The 15,446-nt window shown below is 33.4% G+C and overlaps 1 protein-coding gene across 4 annotated transcripts in view; it reads left to right on the top strand.

Annotated features, from left to right (window-relative positions):
- The first annotated feature begins 4,586 nt into the window (after positions 1-4,586).
- The window catches only part of LOC143240669 (putative nuclear transport factor 2), a 32,445-nt gene continuing 21,585 nt past the window's right edge, over positions 4,587-15,446 (top strand). Inside the window, exon 1 of one of the 4 annotated variants that reach the window (XM_076483477.1) lies at positions 4,587-5,020. In XM_076483477.1, the coding sequence (XP_076339592.1) occupies positions 4,980-5,020 (41 nt within the window). In that variant the 5' untranslated portion in view covers positions 4,587-4,979. Of the gene's footprint in view, positions 5,021-5,591; positions 5,627-15,446 lie in introns of those variants that run through there. The other 3 variants (XM_076483474.1, XM_076483475.1, XM_076483476.1) reach the window with 3 other exon arrangements.

Here is a 15,446-nt window from a genome sequence, read left to right as displayed (position 1 = left end):
TTAGTTACATAAGTTGACTATTCATAGATATTTTTAAAGTTATAGCAATCCTCCACTTAGTAGTAGTAAGTTGAGTGTGGCGCGATTACGGGTACTGGAAAGAGCGGAGGTAGCTCATTGCGTATTTTTATGTTAAAAAGGTACTACAGACAAATTTATTGTTTTGACTGAGTAAAGGTTGATACTTATTTATGCCTTCCGAAGAAGCAATAATTTATTTGTGCGAAATTCAAAACAAAAACAAATCTAAAATAAATCGTTACCTGATGAAATAAATATCCCCTTTAGAAAAACATTTTTTCTATTGTAATTATATGAAACATATGCATGTAATAATGAACCCGTGGGCCTATGACCCACATTTAAAGAACCTCTATAGTGTAAATTTAAAGCTTGAACTACTATTTCATACTTTTTCAGTTTAATAATAATTTACCGCCATAACACGAGTTTAACATCTTTAACCAAGTTACAAACAGTAATTATTAAGTCTACTTATTGATATTCCGTCGCACCAAACATGCTCGCCCCTTCAACCATGGGGACGTTATAATGTTACAGTCAATCCCACTATTCGCTGATAAAAGAGTAGTCCTAGAGTTGGCGGTGGGCGGTGGTAACTAGTTGCCTTCCCTCTAGTCTTATACTGCTAAATTAGAGACGGCTAGTGCAAATAGTTCTAGTGTAGCTTTACGCGAATTTCAAAAACAAACAAACTTTTGTTTGCCAGATCTAGGACTCATTTTTGGAGAATCTCCGTAAAAGTGTTTTCGTGAAGTACCTCAGTTTCAAAAGGGATGAGGAGAAACTTTTTTGCTCATACAGACACTGAATCTTATTGTATATAAGATACAAGAAAATAAAAATTAAATGAATTAAATAATACGTACATATATATATATATATATATATACAGAAGAAATATTTAATTAATTAAAACGTGTTTATAAACAACTTAAATAAAAAAAGTAGTACACGGCACAAAAATAAGATCTTTAACCATGGTTTTTCAAGTTATGCTCCGCGGAGCTCTTGGGCTCCGCCGGCTTAGTTATCTGAGGCTCCGGGAGGAAATTTTATAATGTTCATATTTTTTCCTGAGACTATAAAGTTGAATCAAAATACGCTGTCCAAAAAAGTAAAATATATATTTGATATAGCAGGTTTATCACGATTTGAGTCTTTTAATATTTTATTCTGCCTAACGCTAGACTATTTTATTTAACTTAAGGGAAGTTCTCGAGGTGAAAATATTAATACAATCTTAATTAACTTTGACAGTGGCACCACTGGTTGCTAGTAAATATGGCACCATCTCAAGATCGCATGCGTCATTGGAGATGCAAGATAATCTAGTAGTTTTCGTACGAAACATTTGTCAATCCTGGGTAGTGATGCCAACTGTCTTTCAAATGTCAGATCTGGATTAGCAGCTAAATCTCGAACGAAATGAAACGTGACGTCATGCCTGAAACTTGTCCAAATTTGAAACACTGTAATGCAATTAGATGCAGTATCAATTATTTCAATTTCAAAGTATATTTATATGAAGTGTAATTATATTTATGAAAATTATAATTGGAAATTGTTCGTTAGGTTAGGTTCGCTGTAGTTTAATTAGACAAACTTGGTACCAATGAGCTCTATGACGTCATGTTTGATTTTGTTACATTTCGTTCGAGATTTAGACGCAGTTAGATCTGGTTTAATATTCTGTTATTTAGCTTTAAAATTTCTGTTAAAAAACAAAAAAATTGTGAATATAATAGCTTACTCTATTCCTTCAGAAAAATATATTATTCCAGTGTCCTAGCCTTTTCTCCACAAGGCAGTTAGTCATCACCACCCACCGCTAACTTTTGGGCTACTCTTTTACCAACGAATAGTGGGATTGAACGTTACATTATAACGCTCCATGGCTGAAAAGGCGAGCATATTTGGTGCGACGTAGATTCGAACCCGCGACCCTCGATTTACGATTCGAATACCTAAATCCACCTGGCCAACCCGAATATAAGAATTGTGACAATTGCTTTTTAATTTTTTCATATAACGGTTGTTATGGCATAGTTAGAATACCACAAAAATTATGATAGCTACATAATAGTGTCTGTTTTTTACATTTTACTAAATTTTTAGGAAAAATACTTCAATAAATATTATCATTTTTTATCTATAAAAGTTTTATAATGTGAGCTGAAAGCTTGAGAAATTTCTTGAAAATACACGAAATATCTTGTAAGGTATAGTATTGAAACTAAAAATCATTGTGGGGTCACGAACTCGGCCTCTGGTTTCATTGTTATCCACATTCACTTTGATAGGATACCTCCTAACTTAGATGGCGCTTACCATCTGACCTGCTGCTTAAGTAGTTCCTATGGTTAGTTTCTGATGGTTTTGACTAAAACTTAGGCGGAGGTAATCTGATTGTCAAAGACTTCTTCACAGATAGTCTCATCTTGCCTCAGATTCGTCAGACACCACACAACCATGATAACACTTAGTTGTCCATACTTTCCTTATATTATGGAGTAATCAACTATTATTACTACATTATATTTTTGCACTTCTCATTCTTTAAGTCTGTAGCGACAACAAGAAAAATGTAATAGACATTTGCAGTATTGGCATATGTCCGAAATCCAGGACTTCTGAATCTGACTATCCTCCCATACAATCATCTACCTTCATGCAAAAACTAACACTCTCTCTTGGTCATAAGTTCTCTGATTTGTGAAAATGCTATTTTGTCAAACATCAAGCATTTTCAATAATAATAACACGCTAATTGAAGCAAAAGTACGTATACACAACAACACAAAACTCCACATAAAATATCATGTGATCACGGCACTAGAATATTTTCCATTTTATTCACTCTGTGGTATTTTCAGGTCAAACTGATTTGCATTAGAGTAATGCGACAAGTCTGCAGGATAATAATAGACTGGGAATATTTATCATGAAATAATTTTAGGTTCTCTGACTTATTAAGTTTGAGAAATAAATAAACTGAACAGAGTGTAAAAATATAGTAAAAGTAGTCTTTGTTTGCACTTACAAACAATCAAAACAATGTACACAAAACAAAGGACAGTGCTTTTATTAAATAGCAAATTTTCTAAACGCTCCTAACTAGTTCTAAAGAAATTTATTAAGAACTTATTAATGTCACAAGTTAAAGAAAGGACCCAGACTTTACTTTGAAATTGAGAGCTTGAGTTTGAGAAACATGTAAGAGATCACAGTATTGCATATAAAAGTTTATAATACTATATTCTCCTGGCCTGTATGCCACCTATGTCGGTTGCGGCTTTTCATTTCAAGACTAAGGATAGAACAAGTGTTACTTTCAGAAAATGACCCCCAGTGGCTCAGCGGTGTGTCTGCGGACTTACAACGCTAAAAATCGGGTTTAGATACCCGTGGTGGACAGAACACAGATAACCCATTGTGTAGCTTTGTGCTTAATTCAAAACAGCAAAACAACAACAACATTCAGAAAATTACGAAGTAAGAAAAGCATCTAGAACGAAAGTTTGTGTGTGTTTTTCTAATGTCAAATTCACATTAGAATATCTGTTGTGTCTACCGAGAGAAATCGATCCCATTATTTTATCGTTCTAAATCCGTATACTTACCGCTGTTTCAGCAGGAGAATGAAACGAAAGAATTTAATGATTTATGCCCGGCATGGCCAGGTGGGTTAAGGCGTTCGACTCGTAATTTGAGAGTCGCGGGTTTGAATCCCCGTCGCACCAAAGATGCTTGCCCTTTCAGCCGTAGAGGCGTTATAATGTGACGGTCAATTCCACTATTCTTTGGTAAAAGAGTAGCCCAAGAGTTGGCGGTGGGTGGTGATAACTAGCTACCTTCCCTCTAATCTTACGCTGCTCATTTAAGGAGGCTAGCGCAGATAGTCCTCGAGTTGCTTTGCGCGAAATTAAAAACAAAACAAACTTAATGATTTGCTTGACCATAAGTTATGTGAAAATTTCACTTACACAGAACGATTAATACATTTAGAATAATACTATATAAGAACAAAAAGGTAGAAATACATGGTATGAATATATATACTACATATTTCCGATCCGGTAAAGTTAATTCATTCAAATTCTGTTTTTCAAAATTAATTTTTCGAAAACAGCGTTTAAACTTGAAATGTACTAGAACTTATTATGTTTAATGAAACTTATGCAGTAAGCCAGACCAAAAATAATTTTTCACCAAAACATTATTTTTGATACAAATTTTCGTCTGTGGCTTAAACCGTAAGTCTGAGGGCAATATTTTTAACCAGGATGTACACAATACAGAATAAACGCGATGTAACTTCTTGTTAAAAAACAACAACAAAACAAAAACATGCGTTATTCAAATTTGTAGAATATTGCAACAATCCTTTATGGAAATTTGAATTAAAATTTATTTTTAAAGAAACATAAAACGGGCGTAAATTTAATGAAGAGGACAGCAATAAAAATAGTTTTGAAATCACAGTATAATTACTTTCTTTGGTTATAAACGTTGTTCATTTAGGAAGTAAAAATTTTATTTTCAAGTCAAATAATTTAATTTGCAGAACTAATGTATAAAAATATACGTTTTTAAAAAGTTATTAGTATTTGAAAAATATCTCCCTAGTTGCTGCATTTTATTCTAATGTTTATACTATGTTTTTTCAATTCGAAATTAATGTGCATGTAATGTGTTGTTTTGATTTTTATTTGTAAATATACAAATTAGTCAATACCACAGTAATTTGTTGATAGTATCGTATTGACTGCGTGAACGTTTGAGGGGAACGATTCGTTTATGGTAAAAAGGCGGGCCTTAATTACTTATCCCTTGCAACATTTTGTGTCAAACTACATATTGTGAAGTATCTTTGAGTGTGAAAATAAATTAAACAATGAATCCATTATATCAGGATATAGCAGCTGCGTTTGTACAATCGTATTATTTACATTTCGATGATAATGAAAAACGATCGACTATGGCCAGTTTTTATGATGTAAGTGCAACTATTCTTAACATTTATTAAGCTTAATGTACTTGGGGTTAGGTTTAGTGATATAACGGTGGACCAAGTTTACCGGCTGCCGGATGTTAGCCATACTTCACATAATTTCAACGTGTTTTCACCACTAACACTGTATAACACAAATTTTGTTCCTGGATAGTGTGTGTTATTTCTTAATTGCTTATGTTATAAAAGTACAGAAAACGGCCATTATTCTCTTCAAACTTTGCTCCTGTGTATGTATAATGAAATTTAGAAATTAATCTATTTTCCATGTAAAAACGGGCAAATTTGCACATTTTTCATTTACATAAGGTCTGAATAAAACAACATATAAATCAAGATTTATATGTATTTATACTAAAGTTATACAAAAATGTTTAGAAATGAGTAGTTTTTCCAGATTTGTGACTGTAATGTAAATCACTTTCATGTATCAGCCCCCAAATATAGTCTTTCATCATGTTTTCGTTATACGCTCCCTGGTCACAAAAGCAAAGTTTGAAGAGAAAAATAGTTTTTTTTTTTTTTTTTTTTTTTTCCATTTTAGCCATAAGCAATTGGAAAATAACACTTTATGTCAAGGAACAAGAAAAAGTAAACATTTTGTTGCATAGTGTAACGTAACGTAACATTAGTAGTGGTACCACTCCAGTTTTAAGTGTCTCAAATTGATCATTTGCCATGCAATATTTTATTTTCAACCAAAATTTAATTTTATTTAGTTATTGATAAATTATAAGTTTACGAAAATACTTTAAATAAAGATTACTTATGCAAGTTATTGTCACTTCTCATCTTAAAGTTCAACAAAATTAAACTATAAAAACTATTAAACAAAAACTTTTATTGAGAAGATAAGATGGTGATAAAATTGTGAAACACTTTAACATGAGGCTTAACATTGTTTTCAATCAGTTAAGTGTTTACTAATTTAGTATTGATTATTTATTCCTTGGCTAAATTGGTGACAAATATATTTAAGTAGTGTAATTTATTACTAATTCAGTAATTATTAAATACTCAATTTGTTATCAGTGTTTGTTGTGATAGATGTAACAATGGTAAGGAGTGGGTTTTGAAAATTCAAGGCTGACAAAAACATTTGAGGAAAGTAACAACAAAATTGTATAATTTGTATATAAAGTTTGTAGGTTTAAAGAAAATTTGGAAGCTGTTATAAATAAGATAGGAGTGATGAAAAAGAAGGATACATTGTTGGAGATTGCAGCAGGACTTTTGGAGGAAATTGAGGTTTTTGCATGTGTAGGATATAGAGACTACTAGTTAGTAATGAGCTCAGGTAGGTTGAATTATGATATAAAGAGTACATATGGACAATAAACTTGAGGAGGAAAGGATAACAAGAGATGGGAATGAAAATCTTAAGGATATTATTGTTATATTATCAGAGAATATTTGGTATGATGTATGGATAAGATAGTTTGTGGGATAAATAGGGAGAAAAACCCTTAAATTATGTTATTCAGGGTAAGGGTGGAGGATATAACTGACAAAGGGAGTGATATTGTGAAGGGTACTAGTAGTAATGATACAGCATTTGTAATGCATATAGGAGCTAATAATGTAGAGAAAAATTGATCAGACAAGGTAATTGTTAAGTACACAAGGCATTCAAAGAAAAGGACTGTAAAAGCTTAATTCTTTCATCGATACTGCCAAGACTTAACTGTTTGGATTGAATTATAAGTATGTTACTAAGGTTAAATATTAGGCTTAGGTTGGCTGGTTGGAGTGAAGGAATTAGTTCAATGGGAAAATGGAACTTTTTTTGGAACAAATGATTTGTGATTTGCATTTAAGTAGAGCAGGGGCTTGCTTGTTTTTAAAGGCAACTTACTCAACTATAAGAGCAACTTTAGATTAGGATTAAACAGTAAAAATAGCTAGAATAATGAAAGAAAAATGAGTACAGTGTGGAAGCAAGCTACAAAGGTAGTGTTAACAGTAGGCTGAATTGTCATGTGAGTGATTATTACTTAATTATATTTAATAGTTTTCTGCATATAGAGATAAAGAATAATGATATTTTGGTTCCAAATTTCAGAAAAGCAACTTTGGAAGAGATGAGACAAGAATTATGCTGTAAATTGGGCAATTAAATTTGTTGGAGATACTGATTACATATGGAAACAATTTTTTAACCTTAAATATTCAAAACGGGCATGTTCCTTATGGACAGAACAAAAAGGTGGCTGCAAGTAAAAAACACAAATTGGCTTACAAAGGATGTAAAGGATAAAATTAAAGAAAAGCATTTTAAATAACATAATGTTTAGGGATAATAAGGGTGCATTTGGCCCATCTCAAGTGTGCTATGCCCTGAACCAAACTAAAAATATTAGACAAGTAAAAAATGTTTAAAGTAATACCTTAACATTCATATATCTTTCAAGCTTTCTTTTAAATTTACCTAAATTTATTCCATCCACAACATCCAAATGCAATCCATTCTACAGACCAACGACCCTATTTGAAAAATAAAATTGTCTTATTTGAAGATAGCTTCTGCCTTGACAAAGTCTATATTTGTATTCCCTGGTTCTATGATTTGTGATTATAAGTATGAAAAATGTTGATGAATCAGCATTATTAATTCATTTGACAATCTCAAACACTTCAATCAGATCATCTTTAACTTTTATTTTTTCAAGATAAAACAATTTTAAGGATCTTAATTTCTCCTCATATGACAACCTCTCCATCCAGATACCATTTTAGTAATCCTCCTCTGAACCCTTTCCAACAATTCAATGTCTTTCGTAAGGGAAAGAGCCTAAGACTGAACACACTACTCTATATGTGGCCTAGACAGTGACCTGTACAATGATATCTATGTAACCTTGTATTCAACATTTCTGTTGATACAACCTAAAATCCTTTTTGCCTTACCACTAGGAACAACACATTGCTTGGATGGCTTAAGAAACTGATCAACCATTACTCCAAGATCCATTTCTTTCTTGACATTGTTAAGGTTATTTCCATCAAATTATACTTATAATTCAGATTATGATAACCCACATTCAGTATCTTATATTTATCATAATTAAAACCCACCTGCCACTTGTAGGCCTCACTGGAAATAGAAGATTATATTCACTACCATTAGAGGAGATATGGAAGACTAGAAGATAGAGAGTTAACCAAATATGAAATTAGGAAATCAGAAGAAGTATGTAAAAAAAGTTTGGCATAAAATGTAAAAATAAAGATTTATTCAAATACATTGAGGGCAAGCATGCAACAGATTGAAACAGAACACCACTACAATCAGAGTCAACTAAAAATGATTTATTACACTATAATAGCAAAATAAATCCAAAATAAAATCTTAAGACAATTGAAATGCAGATTTTGTGCCTAGTCAAGACTTCATACTTACATTACTAAATGATGCAACAAAAACATCAATGTTATTAATTTCAATAAATAAATAAATTAGTGAAATGAACCAGAAGAAGAAAACTCTTAATTCAAAAATGCTCTTATCTCCCTTTATACCAAAACTGTCTTGATTTTGTTTGTCTTCTCAGCATTGCTAGAAAGTTTATTCTTAATTACACACCAGCCTTTTATACTGTCAGTTTTGTGCCATTTCAGAATGTGCTGATCATGTGACTACCCTCCACCAGTTATACCATATTATCTATACTAACACAGCATGCTCTCTCTACTATTCTGGAGCAATCATCACTTTCTTGATTGACACATAGTCTATAGATGCGTGTTTTAACTTGCTCTTCATATTACTTCAAAATTTTGATTGTGCTTAATCACTAATTTATTTCAGTTTTGACTTCTTATATTTGATTTTCATTCTTATTTGTTTTAGAAACAATTTCTGTTTTCTGAATTCTAATTTGTTCATTTGTGTTTGAGATTTAATATGGTGAATTTCCCTCAGTAGTACACAATGGTTCTGACACGAGTCCTTAGATTTCAGGGTCAGAATATCTGGTTGAGAAGCAAAAGCTTTAGTTCATAGGGAGTTTGTGTCTTACATTCAGCTGATGATTTCTTCCTTTTATGTTACAATATTTGTGAGGAAGGATGTAACTACTGAGTGAAAATTGTTTTATATGGCTCTTTCCACCTGTCACTATGCCTATATGTAATTGGCTGGAATAGGTATTGTTCTTTTCCCCAGGAATTCTGTCTTAAGTTTTCAGTGTGAATTCTTCAGTTTCAGTAGGCATACCAGTGTTTAGCAAGTTCTTGTGTAAGCTTGTGTGGATGGACCTAATTTCACACATGATAATTTAGGTCTTTCATATCTTCTTTGCTCAATATTTGGTAGTAGATTTTCTATAATTCTTTTACCATCTCAGTTACTTTAGTTTAATTTTAAACTTATAATTTATTTTGTTTTGTTGAATATTCAGTATTTGTATGGGTTTTGTATGTTAGTTGCTGTTTGAGTAATTGTAATTTCAGCCAATTTGTGGGTGGATTGGTTTATTACTTTTACTTCTTTTCACTGTTTGTTAATTAGTTTGTACATTTCTTTCTACTCTACTACTAGTCACATCTAGTTGTGGATTATTAGGTTAGAGTCAATATTTGTTATTGTTAACTGCATGCCATTTTATTCTCATGTTGTTAAGGGTAGGTTTTAATTTTGTGTCCAGTCTTATTGGTTATTTGAGTGGACTTAAGTATTTATGAGTTTTTATCTTTTAATTTCCTTCTTTTTTTTCACTTTAAGTGTTGCTTAATTTTTAGGTCAAATTTAAGAGTTTTGCAGGTTTATTTTTACATACTTTTTAAACAACACAGATTTCTAGATTTTGGTAATTCTTTGTAATCTATACTTTCTCTACGTATGTTAGTTTGTGTCTTTTGGCTACACTTCATGACAGTTCTGTTAGTTCTATTGGTTTTATCTGAAGGTTTTTGCTTTCAATTTCACTTCTCCCCTCCTATATCCACTTCCCAGATATCCATCCTTCTAGGATTCATACATTCTTCAGTTGTCTTGCTGAGTCTGTTTGAGACTTCCTTCACAATGGAGCTATGGAAATGATGGTGACTAATCAACTGGGATTTTACTTCCATTTATTAGTTGTCCCTCGACAAAAAAGCATGAGAGTTTGGAGACCCATCATAAATTTGCCTCGGCTATATACTTACCTGGAGACCCTTTGCTTCACAATTGAGTCCTACTTCTCATTTTGCTGAGCTTTTTTCTATGTGTTTTTGGATGACCAAGTTCATTGTGATAGCTACCTATCTTTTTATTCCAGTTGACTCAGTGTCTTGTCATTTTCTTCAGTTTGTTTACAAGGGTGTCTGTTTTTCAGTGTTTGGTGCTGCAGTTCTTCAGTTTCATGTGTATTTCAATGAGTGGTACACTCTTGCATGTCACCTTCACTTGCTGAATCTTAGGATTCACCATTTCATGGACAACAGACGTTCTTATTTTTAATATATCCCTTATTTCTTCAAGAAGCTTTTCAGTGGGGTTTCTCCTCAAGTTGGAGAAATCCTTTATTAACTTGATGCAGTTTTTTATTTGGGGGTTCTCTTCATTACCCTTCTGAATTTCCATTTTCTCACACCTCCGCTCTGAAGAAGGATGCTTTCAGTTAAGATTGGAGGTGGTCTTTACCTATGTGTCTACCCTCTGTTCAGACATCTTCCCATAGTCATTTCCCTTATCCAGACTATTCCTTGTCATGTTTTACTGGTTGCTTTGTATTAGCTGGTTCAGAAATGATTCCCACTGCTCTGGCCAATGTGGGAGCAATAGTCATTACCCTTAACTCTTTCCTGACTGCTCCTTTATCAATTGCAATTGGATGTATTTTATCTCAACACCACTAGACTCCATCTTCATGTTTGTCTTTGTCTGGTCCCTTGCCTCAGTTCAGGGACTTGTCCCTCATATAATGTTTTTCCTTGCTAATACCCTTTGCCCTTCCTCCTTTTTTCTATACCAGAGGTGCTGGTCTTATTGTAGACTTTATGTATTTACATTGGATTCTGACTGTCCCATTTTTCTGTTCTTCATCAATCCCAGTTCATCACCTGGTTGTTTGATGTGGTTTGCTCATTATAGGGCTGAACTGTCAACCACCTTTTGTTCTCCCACTTCTGGAAAGTATTCTCTTTGCCAGTTAATTCCTTTTTTTTTTCCATTCCTTTTGTGTGTTCCATCCACACTATATGTTTGTTCCCTGATTGGGATCTCACTGGTGTCCATTATGCCCTGTCTGTTTCTCCTTTTGAACCCATTTCAGTGTGTTCCTTGTACCATCTTTCACTTAAGACCTATTTCTTTCTCCTCCTGGCTTGCAGTTGTCTTCTTTCCTACATTTATGCCCTTAATCTTTCTTGCATCTTTTGTTATTCCTTGTATGTTATCCTCTTTTTAAATCAGCCTTCCTTTCCTGGGTATTGGCTGCTAAGGAATGTTGTTAAGTCTTTTCTCCTATTTTTTTCTATATATTTCACACCTGTACTCCTATTTGGATTTGGATCACCTAGTTTTCTCAATTAATTCTGTGCTGTGTTATGTGGCTAACTGCCTCCTTTCATGGGTCTTGCTATTGTCTCTTTGTTCCATGGAATTCCTTCATTTTCCATGATCTACCACCTGTTATGGTCATTAATTGGGTTCACCATTTCATGTGACTGGCATATTCTGACTTGTTCATGGAAGATTACCTTCTACATAATGTAGTCCTCCACTAGTACAGTGGTATGTATACGGATTTGCAACGCTAAAATCAGGGGTTTGACTCCCTTTGGTGGGCTCAGCAGATAGCCCGATGTGGCTTTGCTGTAAGAAACTATATACACGTCTACATAATGTTTTGGTGATTTTACACGTGTTTACCTTTTGAAAAGGGTAAGTCAACATGTTATTTGTGACATTATTCAGTTGATATACAGTTATGCTTAATATTGTATTAGCACTTAATCTGTAGACTTCTGTAACCCTCACTGTTGAGAAAGAATGTTTCTATAAGACCACTGACCACCTAATAACTTAATATTTAGGATCCAGGGCATTTTTCTTGGATGTTTTGCCTGGTCACAAATATTTTTATGGAAGGTGCTTCTGCTGGATGTTTTCTGCCCAGATAGACTGCACTTGACATAATCCAGTGTGTCTCATGGTGCTTACCCTGGATGGACCACACTTGTCCTAATCCAATGTATCCAAGATGCTTTCTGTGGGTGTTACCCAAGCATATCACTCTTGTTGATTTCTGTAACTTATGCAAGGTGCTTCCACTGGACATTCTTATCCAGATGGACCACATTTGGCATAATCCAACATATCCCAAGGCTTTTCCATGGATGATTTTTCTTGGCCAGAATTCACTTGGCCACTCCATAGCCATGTCTAATTCTTTTTCTCTCTTTTTTTTTTTCTCTGGCATGTTGCTATAAAACACTGTCACTCTGTTCAGTAATACAGCTTGCAATATATGTGGATAAAGTATGGCCTGTATGTTGATGACAGGTTGGTTCTGATATACCTCATGATTGCACTCTTTCCTGTAATTTTTTTTTCATAATCCTACATATTCAAGGCACTTCCCCTGGAATTTTTATTTGATCAGGAGGACCACACTTATTGATCACAATATCTTAGGGTGTTTCCACTGGATGTATTGCCCTATTAGACTGCACTTGACATACCCCCCAAGACTATTCCTATATATGTTTTTTGCCTGGGTGGAGTGCACTTTGCCTAGTCATATAGAATTCATGTCCTTTAACCATAGCCGTATCCAATTATTTCATTTTTTCTCTGGCACATTAATATAACTCACTGTCACACTGGTAATAATGCATGCTACATATGTGGGTGAAGTATGCACTTTATGTTGACAATGGGTTAGTTCTGGTATACCCCTTAACTGCACTGTTACTTTTAACTTTTTTCCATAATCCTACATATTCAAGGCACTTCTTTTGGACTTTTTTATGTTGTTTTCTTTTTTTATCAAGAGGACTGCACTTGTTGATTCCAGTTTCTTAAGAAGTTTCCATTGGATGTTTTACCTGATTGGACCACCTTGACATGCTCTATTGTGCCTGAAGGCAAGGCACTACCTTTGGCACATTCTTATTCAGAAAACTCCCAGATATGAAGTAGGGAAACAAATATAAACTTGCAAAACCATAGAAGCCCTACTTATACTGCAACTAAATCAAAATTAAACCACTGTAAAGGAACACCTTTATACCTATACTAATTAATAACCTAACATCCATCTGCAATGCCCTCTACAATCCCGTACACATTTATACTCTTGTCCCTAAGATGTGTTCGGCAATGGTCAGTTGCAAACTCTCTTTGTTAACCTGAAGATGACTTAGGAAGGTTGAAACATTATTCTCTCCTTATTAATAAAAGTGTTAATACCCATACCAGCCATTCTGAGATACATTTTTATTTCAAGTGGTTTTTTTTGTCATCAAGAATGACACAATCTTCTTGCTTATTGACTTTCCTTAAGCATTTATATTTTATATAACTTCATTCTTTTTTTTTCTTTTGGCATTAGCTTGAATGGATGTTTATAATACTATTAATTTATGGGAAATTTGCAGTAGTTTATGAAAGTTAAAGTTCCTTCAAGTATAACTGGTTTCTTTCATTACTAAATAAAAATAGAATGATTTATTTTTTCTGCTTTCTTATTATGAATTCTTAAGTAATGGTTATTTCTGCTTCATCATGTGATGGTAATGACTTTATTAACACGGGACTTGTAGCTACTGAATGTTTGTCTGTGCAGGATATGACAGTCATTGCTCAACTTGGCTTCCTCCTTCTGTTCATTTGACTGACATTTATTCTCCTGAATTTGAACATGACCAATGTGGTGATTATTTTTATCAGCTATTTTCCTTGTCAGGTTTTGTTCTAGATACTGCTTTATTTTTGGAGGAAAATATATACCCTTTCAATATATTTTTAAACATAATTTCAGAGATATGCTCTTTTCTTTTTCTTTCTCTAGAGTCTTCTAGTTTTTCTTTTCTACTGTATGAAATCCAAACTCAACATTACTTTGACTTCTATTCTTCACATTCTTTTAAGGTTCATGCAGACTAATTTCTTGAACATCTGTGTACCCATACTCACATGCTTCATCTTACTTGCCCTCCTGATTGTTTTGTTCTGGTTTACATCCATTCTTCATTGTTTTTTTTGTCCCCCTCCTGGCTCCCAATCACTGGAACCTCTTTCACCTACCTTGGGGGTGAATTCCTTAACTTCTACTTCACTTTCTAATGCTCAGTTTTCATACCTTTGTCTCTCTCTCACCACTCTCCTACGTTACTTCTTGTCAATTCACCTTATTTTTGAGGCACTGCATTTTGCTCTGGAAAGATTTTTTGGGAAAGGTTCATTCTCTTCTTTTTATTGCTTTAACTTGTACTATTTCTGCTCTGTTTCTGTGCTGTTAGGGCTTATTGGGTGATGACACTCTTCTAGCTAATATTTGCTTACCTCACTCATCTCTATAATTTTTGTTTGGCTCTTTTTCTTTGTCTGGAGATCTTTGGTGCATACTTGATTCTCTGATGACCTGAGTCAAAGTGATCAGGCATTATTCCTCATTGTCATTTTTGATTTCTCATCTTTCTCAACCTCATCTTTCTGGTCCTATTTTCAGACCTGCTCAATCCATATCTCCTCTTTTTGTTCCTGTTTTTCAATCTTCTTTTTTTTTTATCTTCCCACTTTACTGCATCAGGATCATTGCTTGTCTCATTCGTGAATGTCCTGTCAAGTCTGATAAAGTGACTATTTGTCTGTCTTAATCCTTTTGTGATTGGTCATGGGTCAAAAATCTTGTCATTGCATTTGTTGGCCTACATTAAAATTGTATTGAACAACTATTTTATGAACTTATGTCAGTACGTTTGTAATCAAATTGTAGATTATAATTCAAACTTTAATATTATATGAGTTAATTTCTTAATTTAAAAGTAAATATTGAAAGAACACATCTAAATATAGATTTTAGTGAGTTACGTGGTATGTTGAATGCAGCACTGTTTAAAATTAGATGCCTGTGATGTGAAAATACTAAATCTATAATTTTGTACAATTTAGGAACTCAAATTACTAATATTGATAAGCTAGAATATAAAATGAGAACCTGATATCTTTTCATTATGCTGAGATATGGTTTATGTACTGAATCAGAATTGGTGGCCCCATTTAACTCTTTTCCATTTTTTAAAACGGTCCCCTTATATACTCTTACAACAATATACGATATGTGAATAACCAATCAACAGCTTAGAATGTCCCCTTTGTGGTTTCCTCAGTCATTTCAATCTGTGAAAAGGCTACCATGTTCTTTCAAACCAAGATATCAGAAAAGTGGGTTGTATCTTTAGTCTGCTAAAAGTTTCATAT

Source organism: Tachypleus tridentatus, chromosome 13 (genome assembly GCF_004210375.1).
Source record: "Tachypleus tridentatus isolate NWPU-2018 chromosome 13, ASM421037v1, whole genome shotgun sequence".
Taxonomy (NCBI): Eukaryota; Metazoa; Arthropoda; class Merostomata; order Xiphosura; family Limulidae; genus Tachypleus; species Tachypleus tridentatus.
Note: the sequence above shows the minus strand (reverse complement) of the source record. Positions and strands in the feature narration are given on the sequence as shown.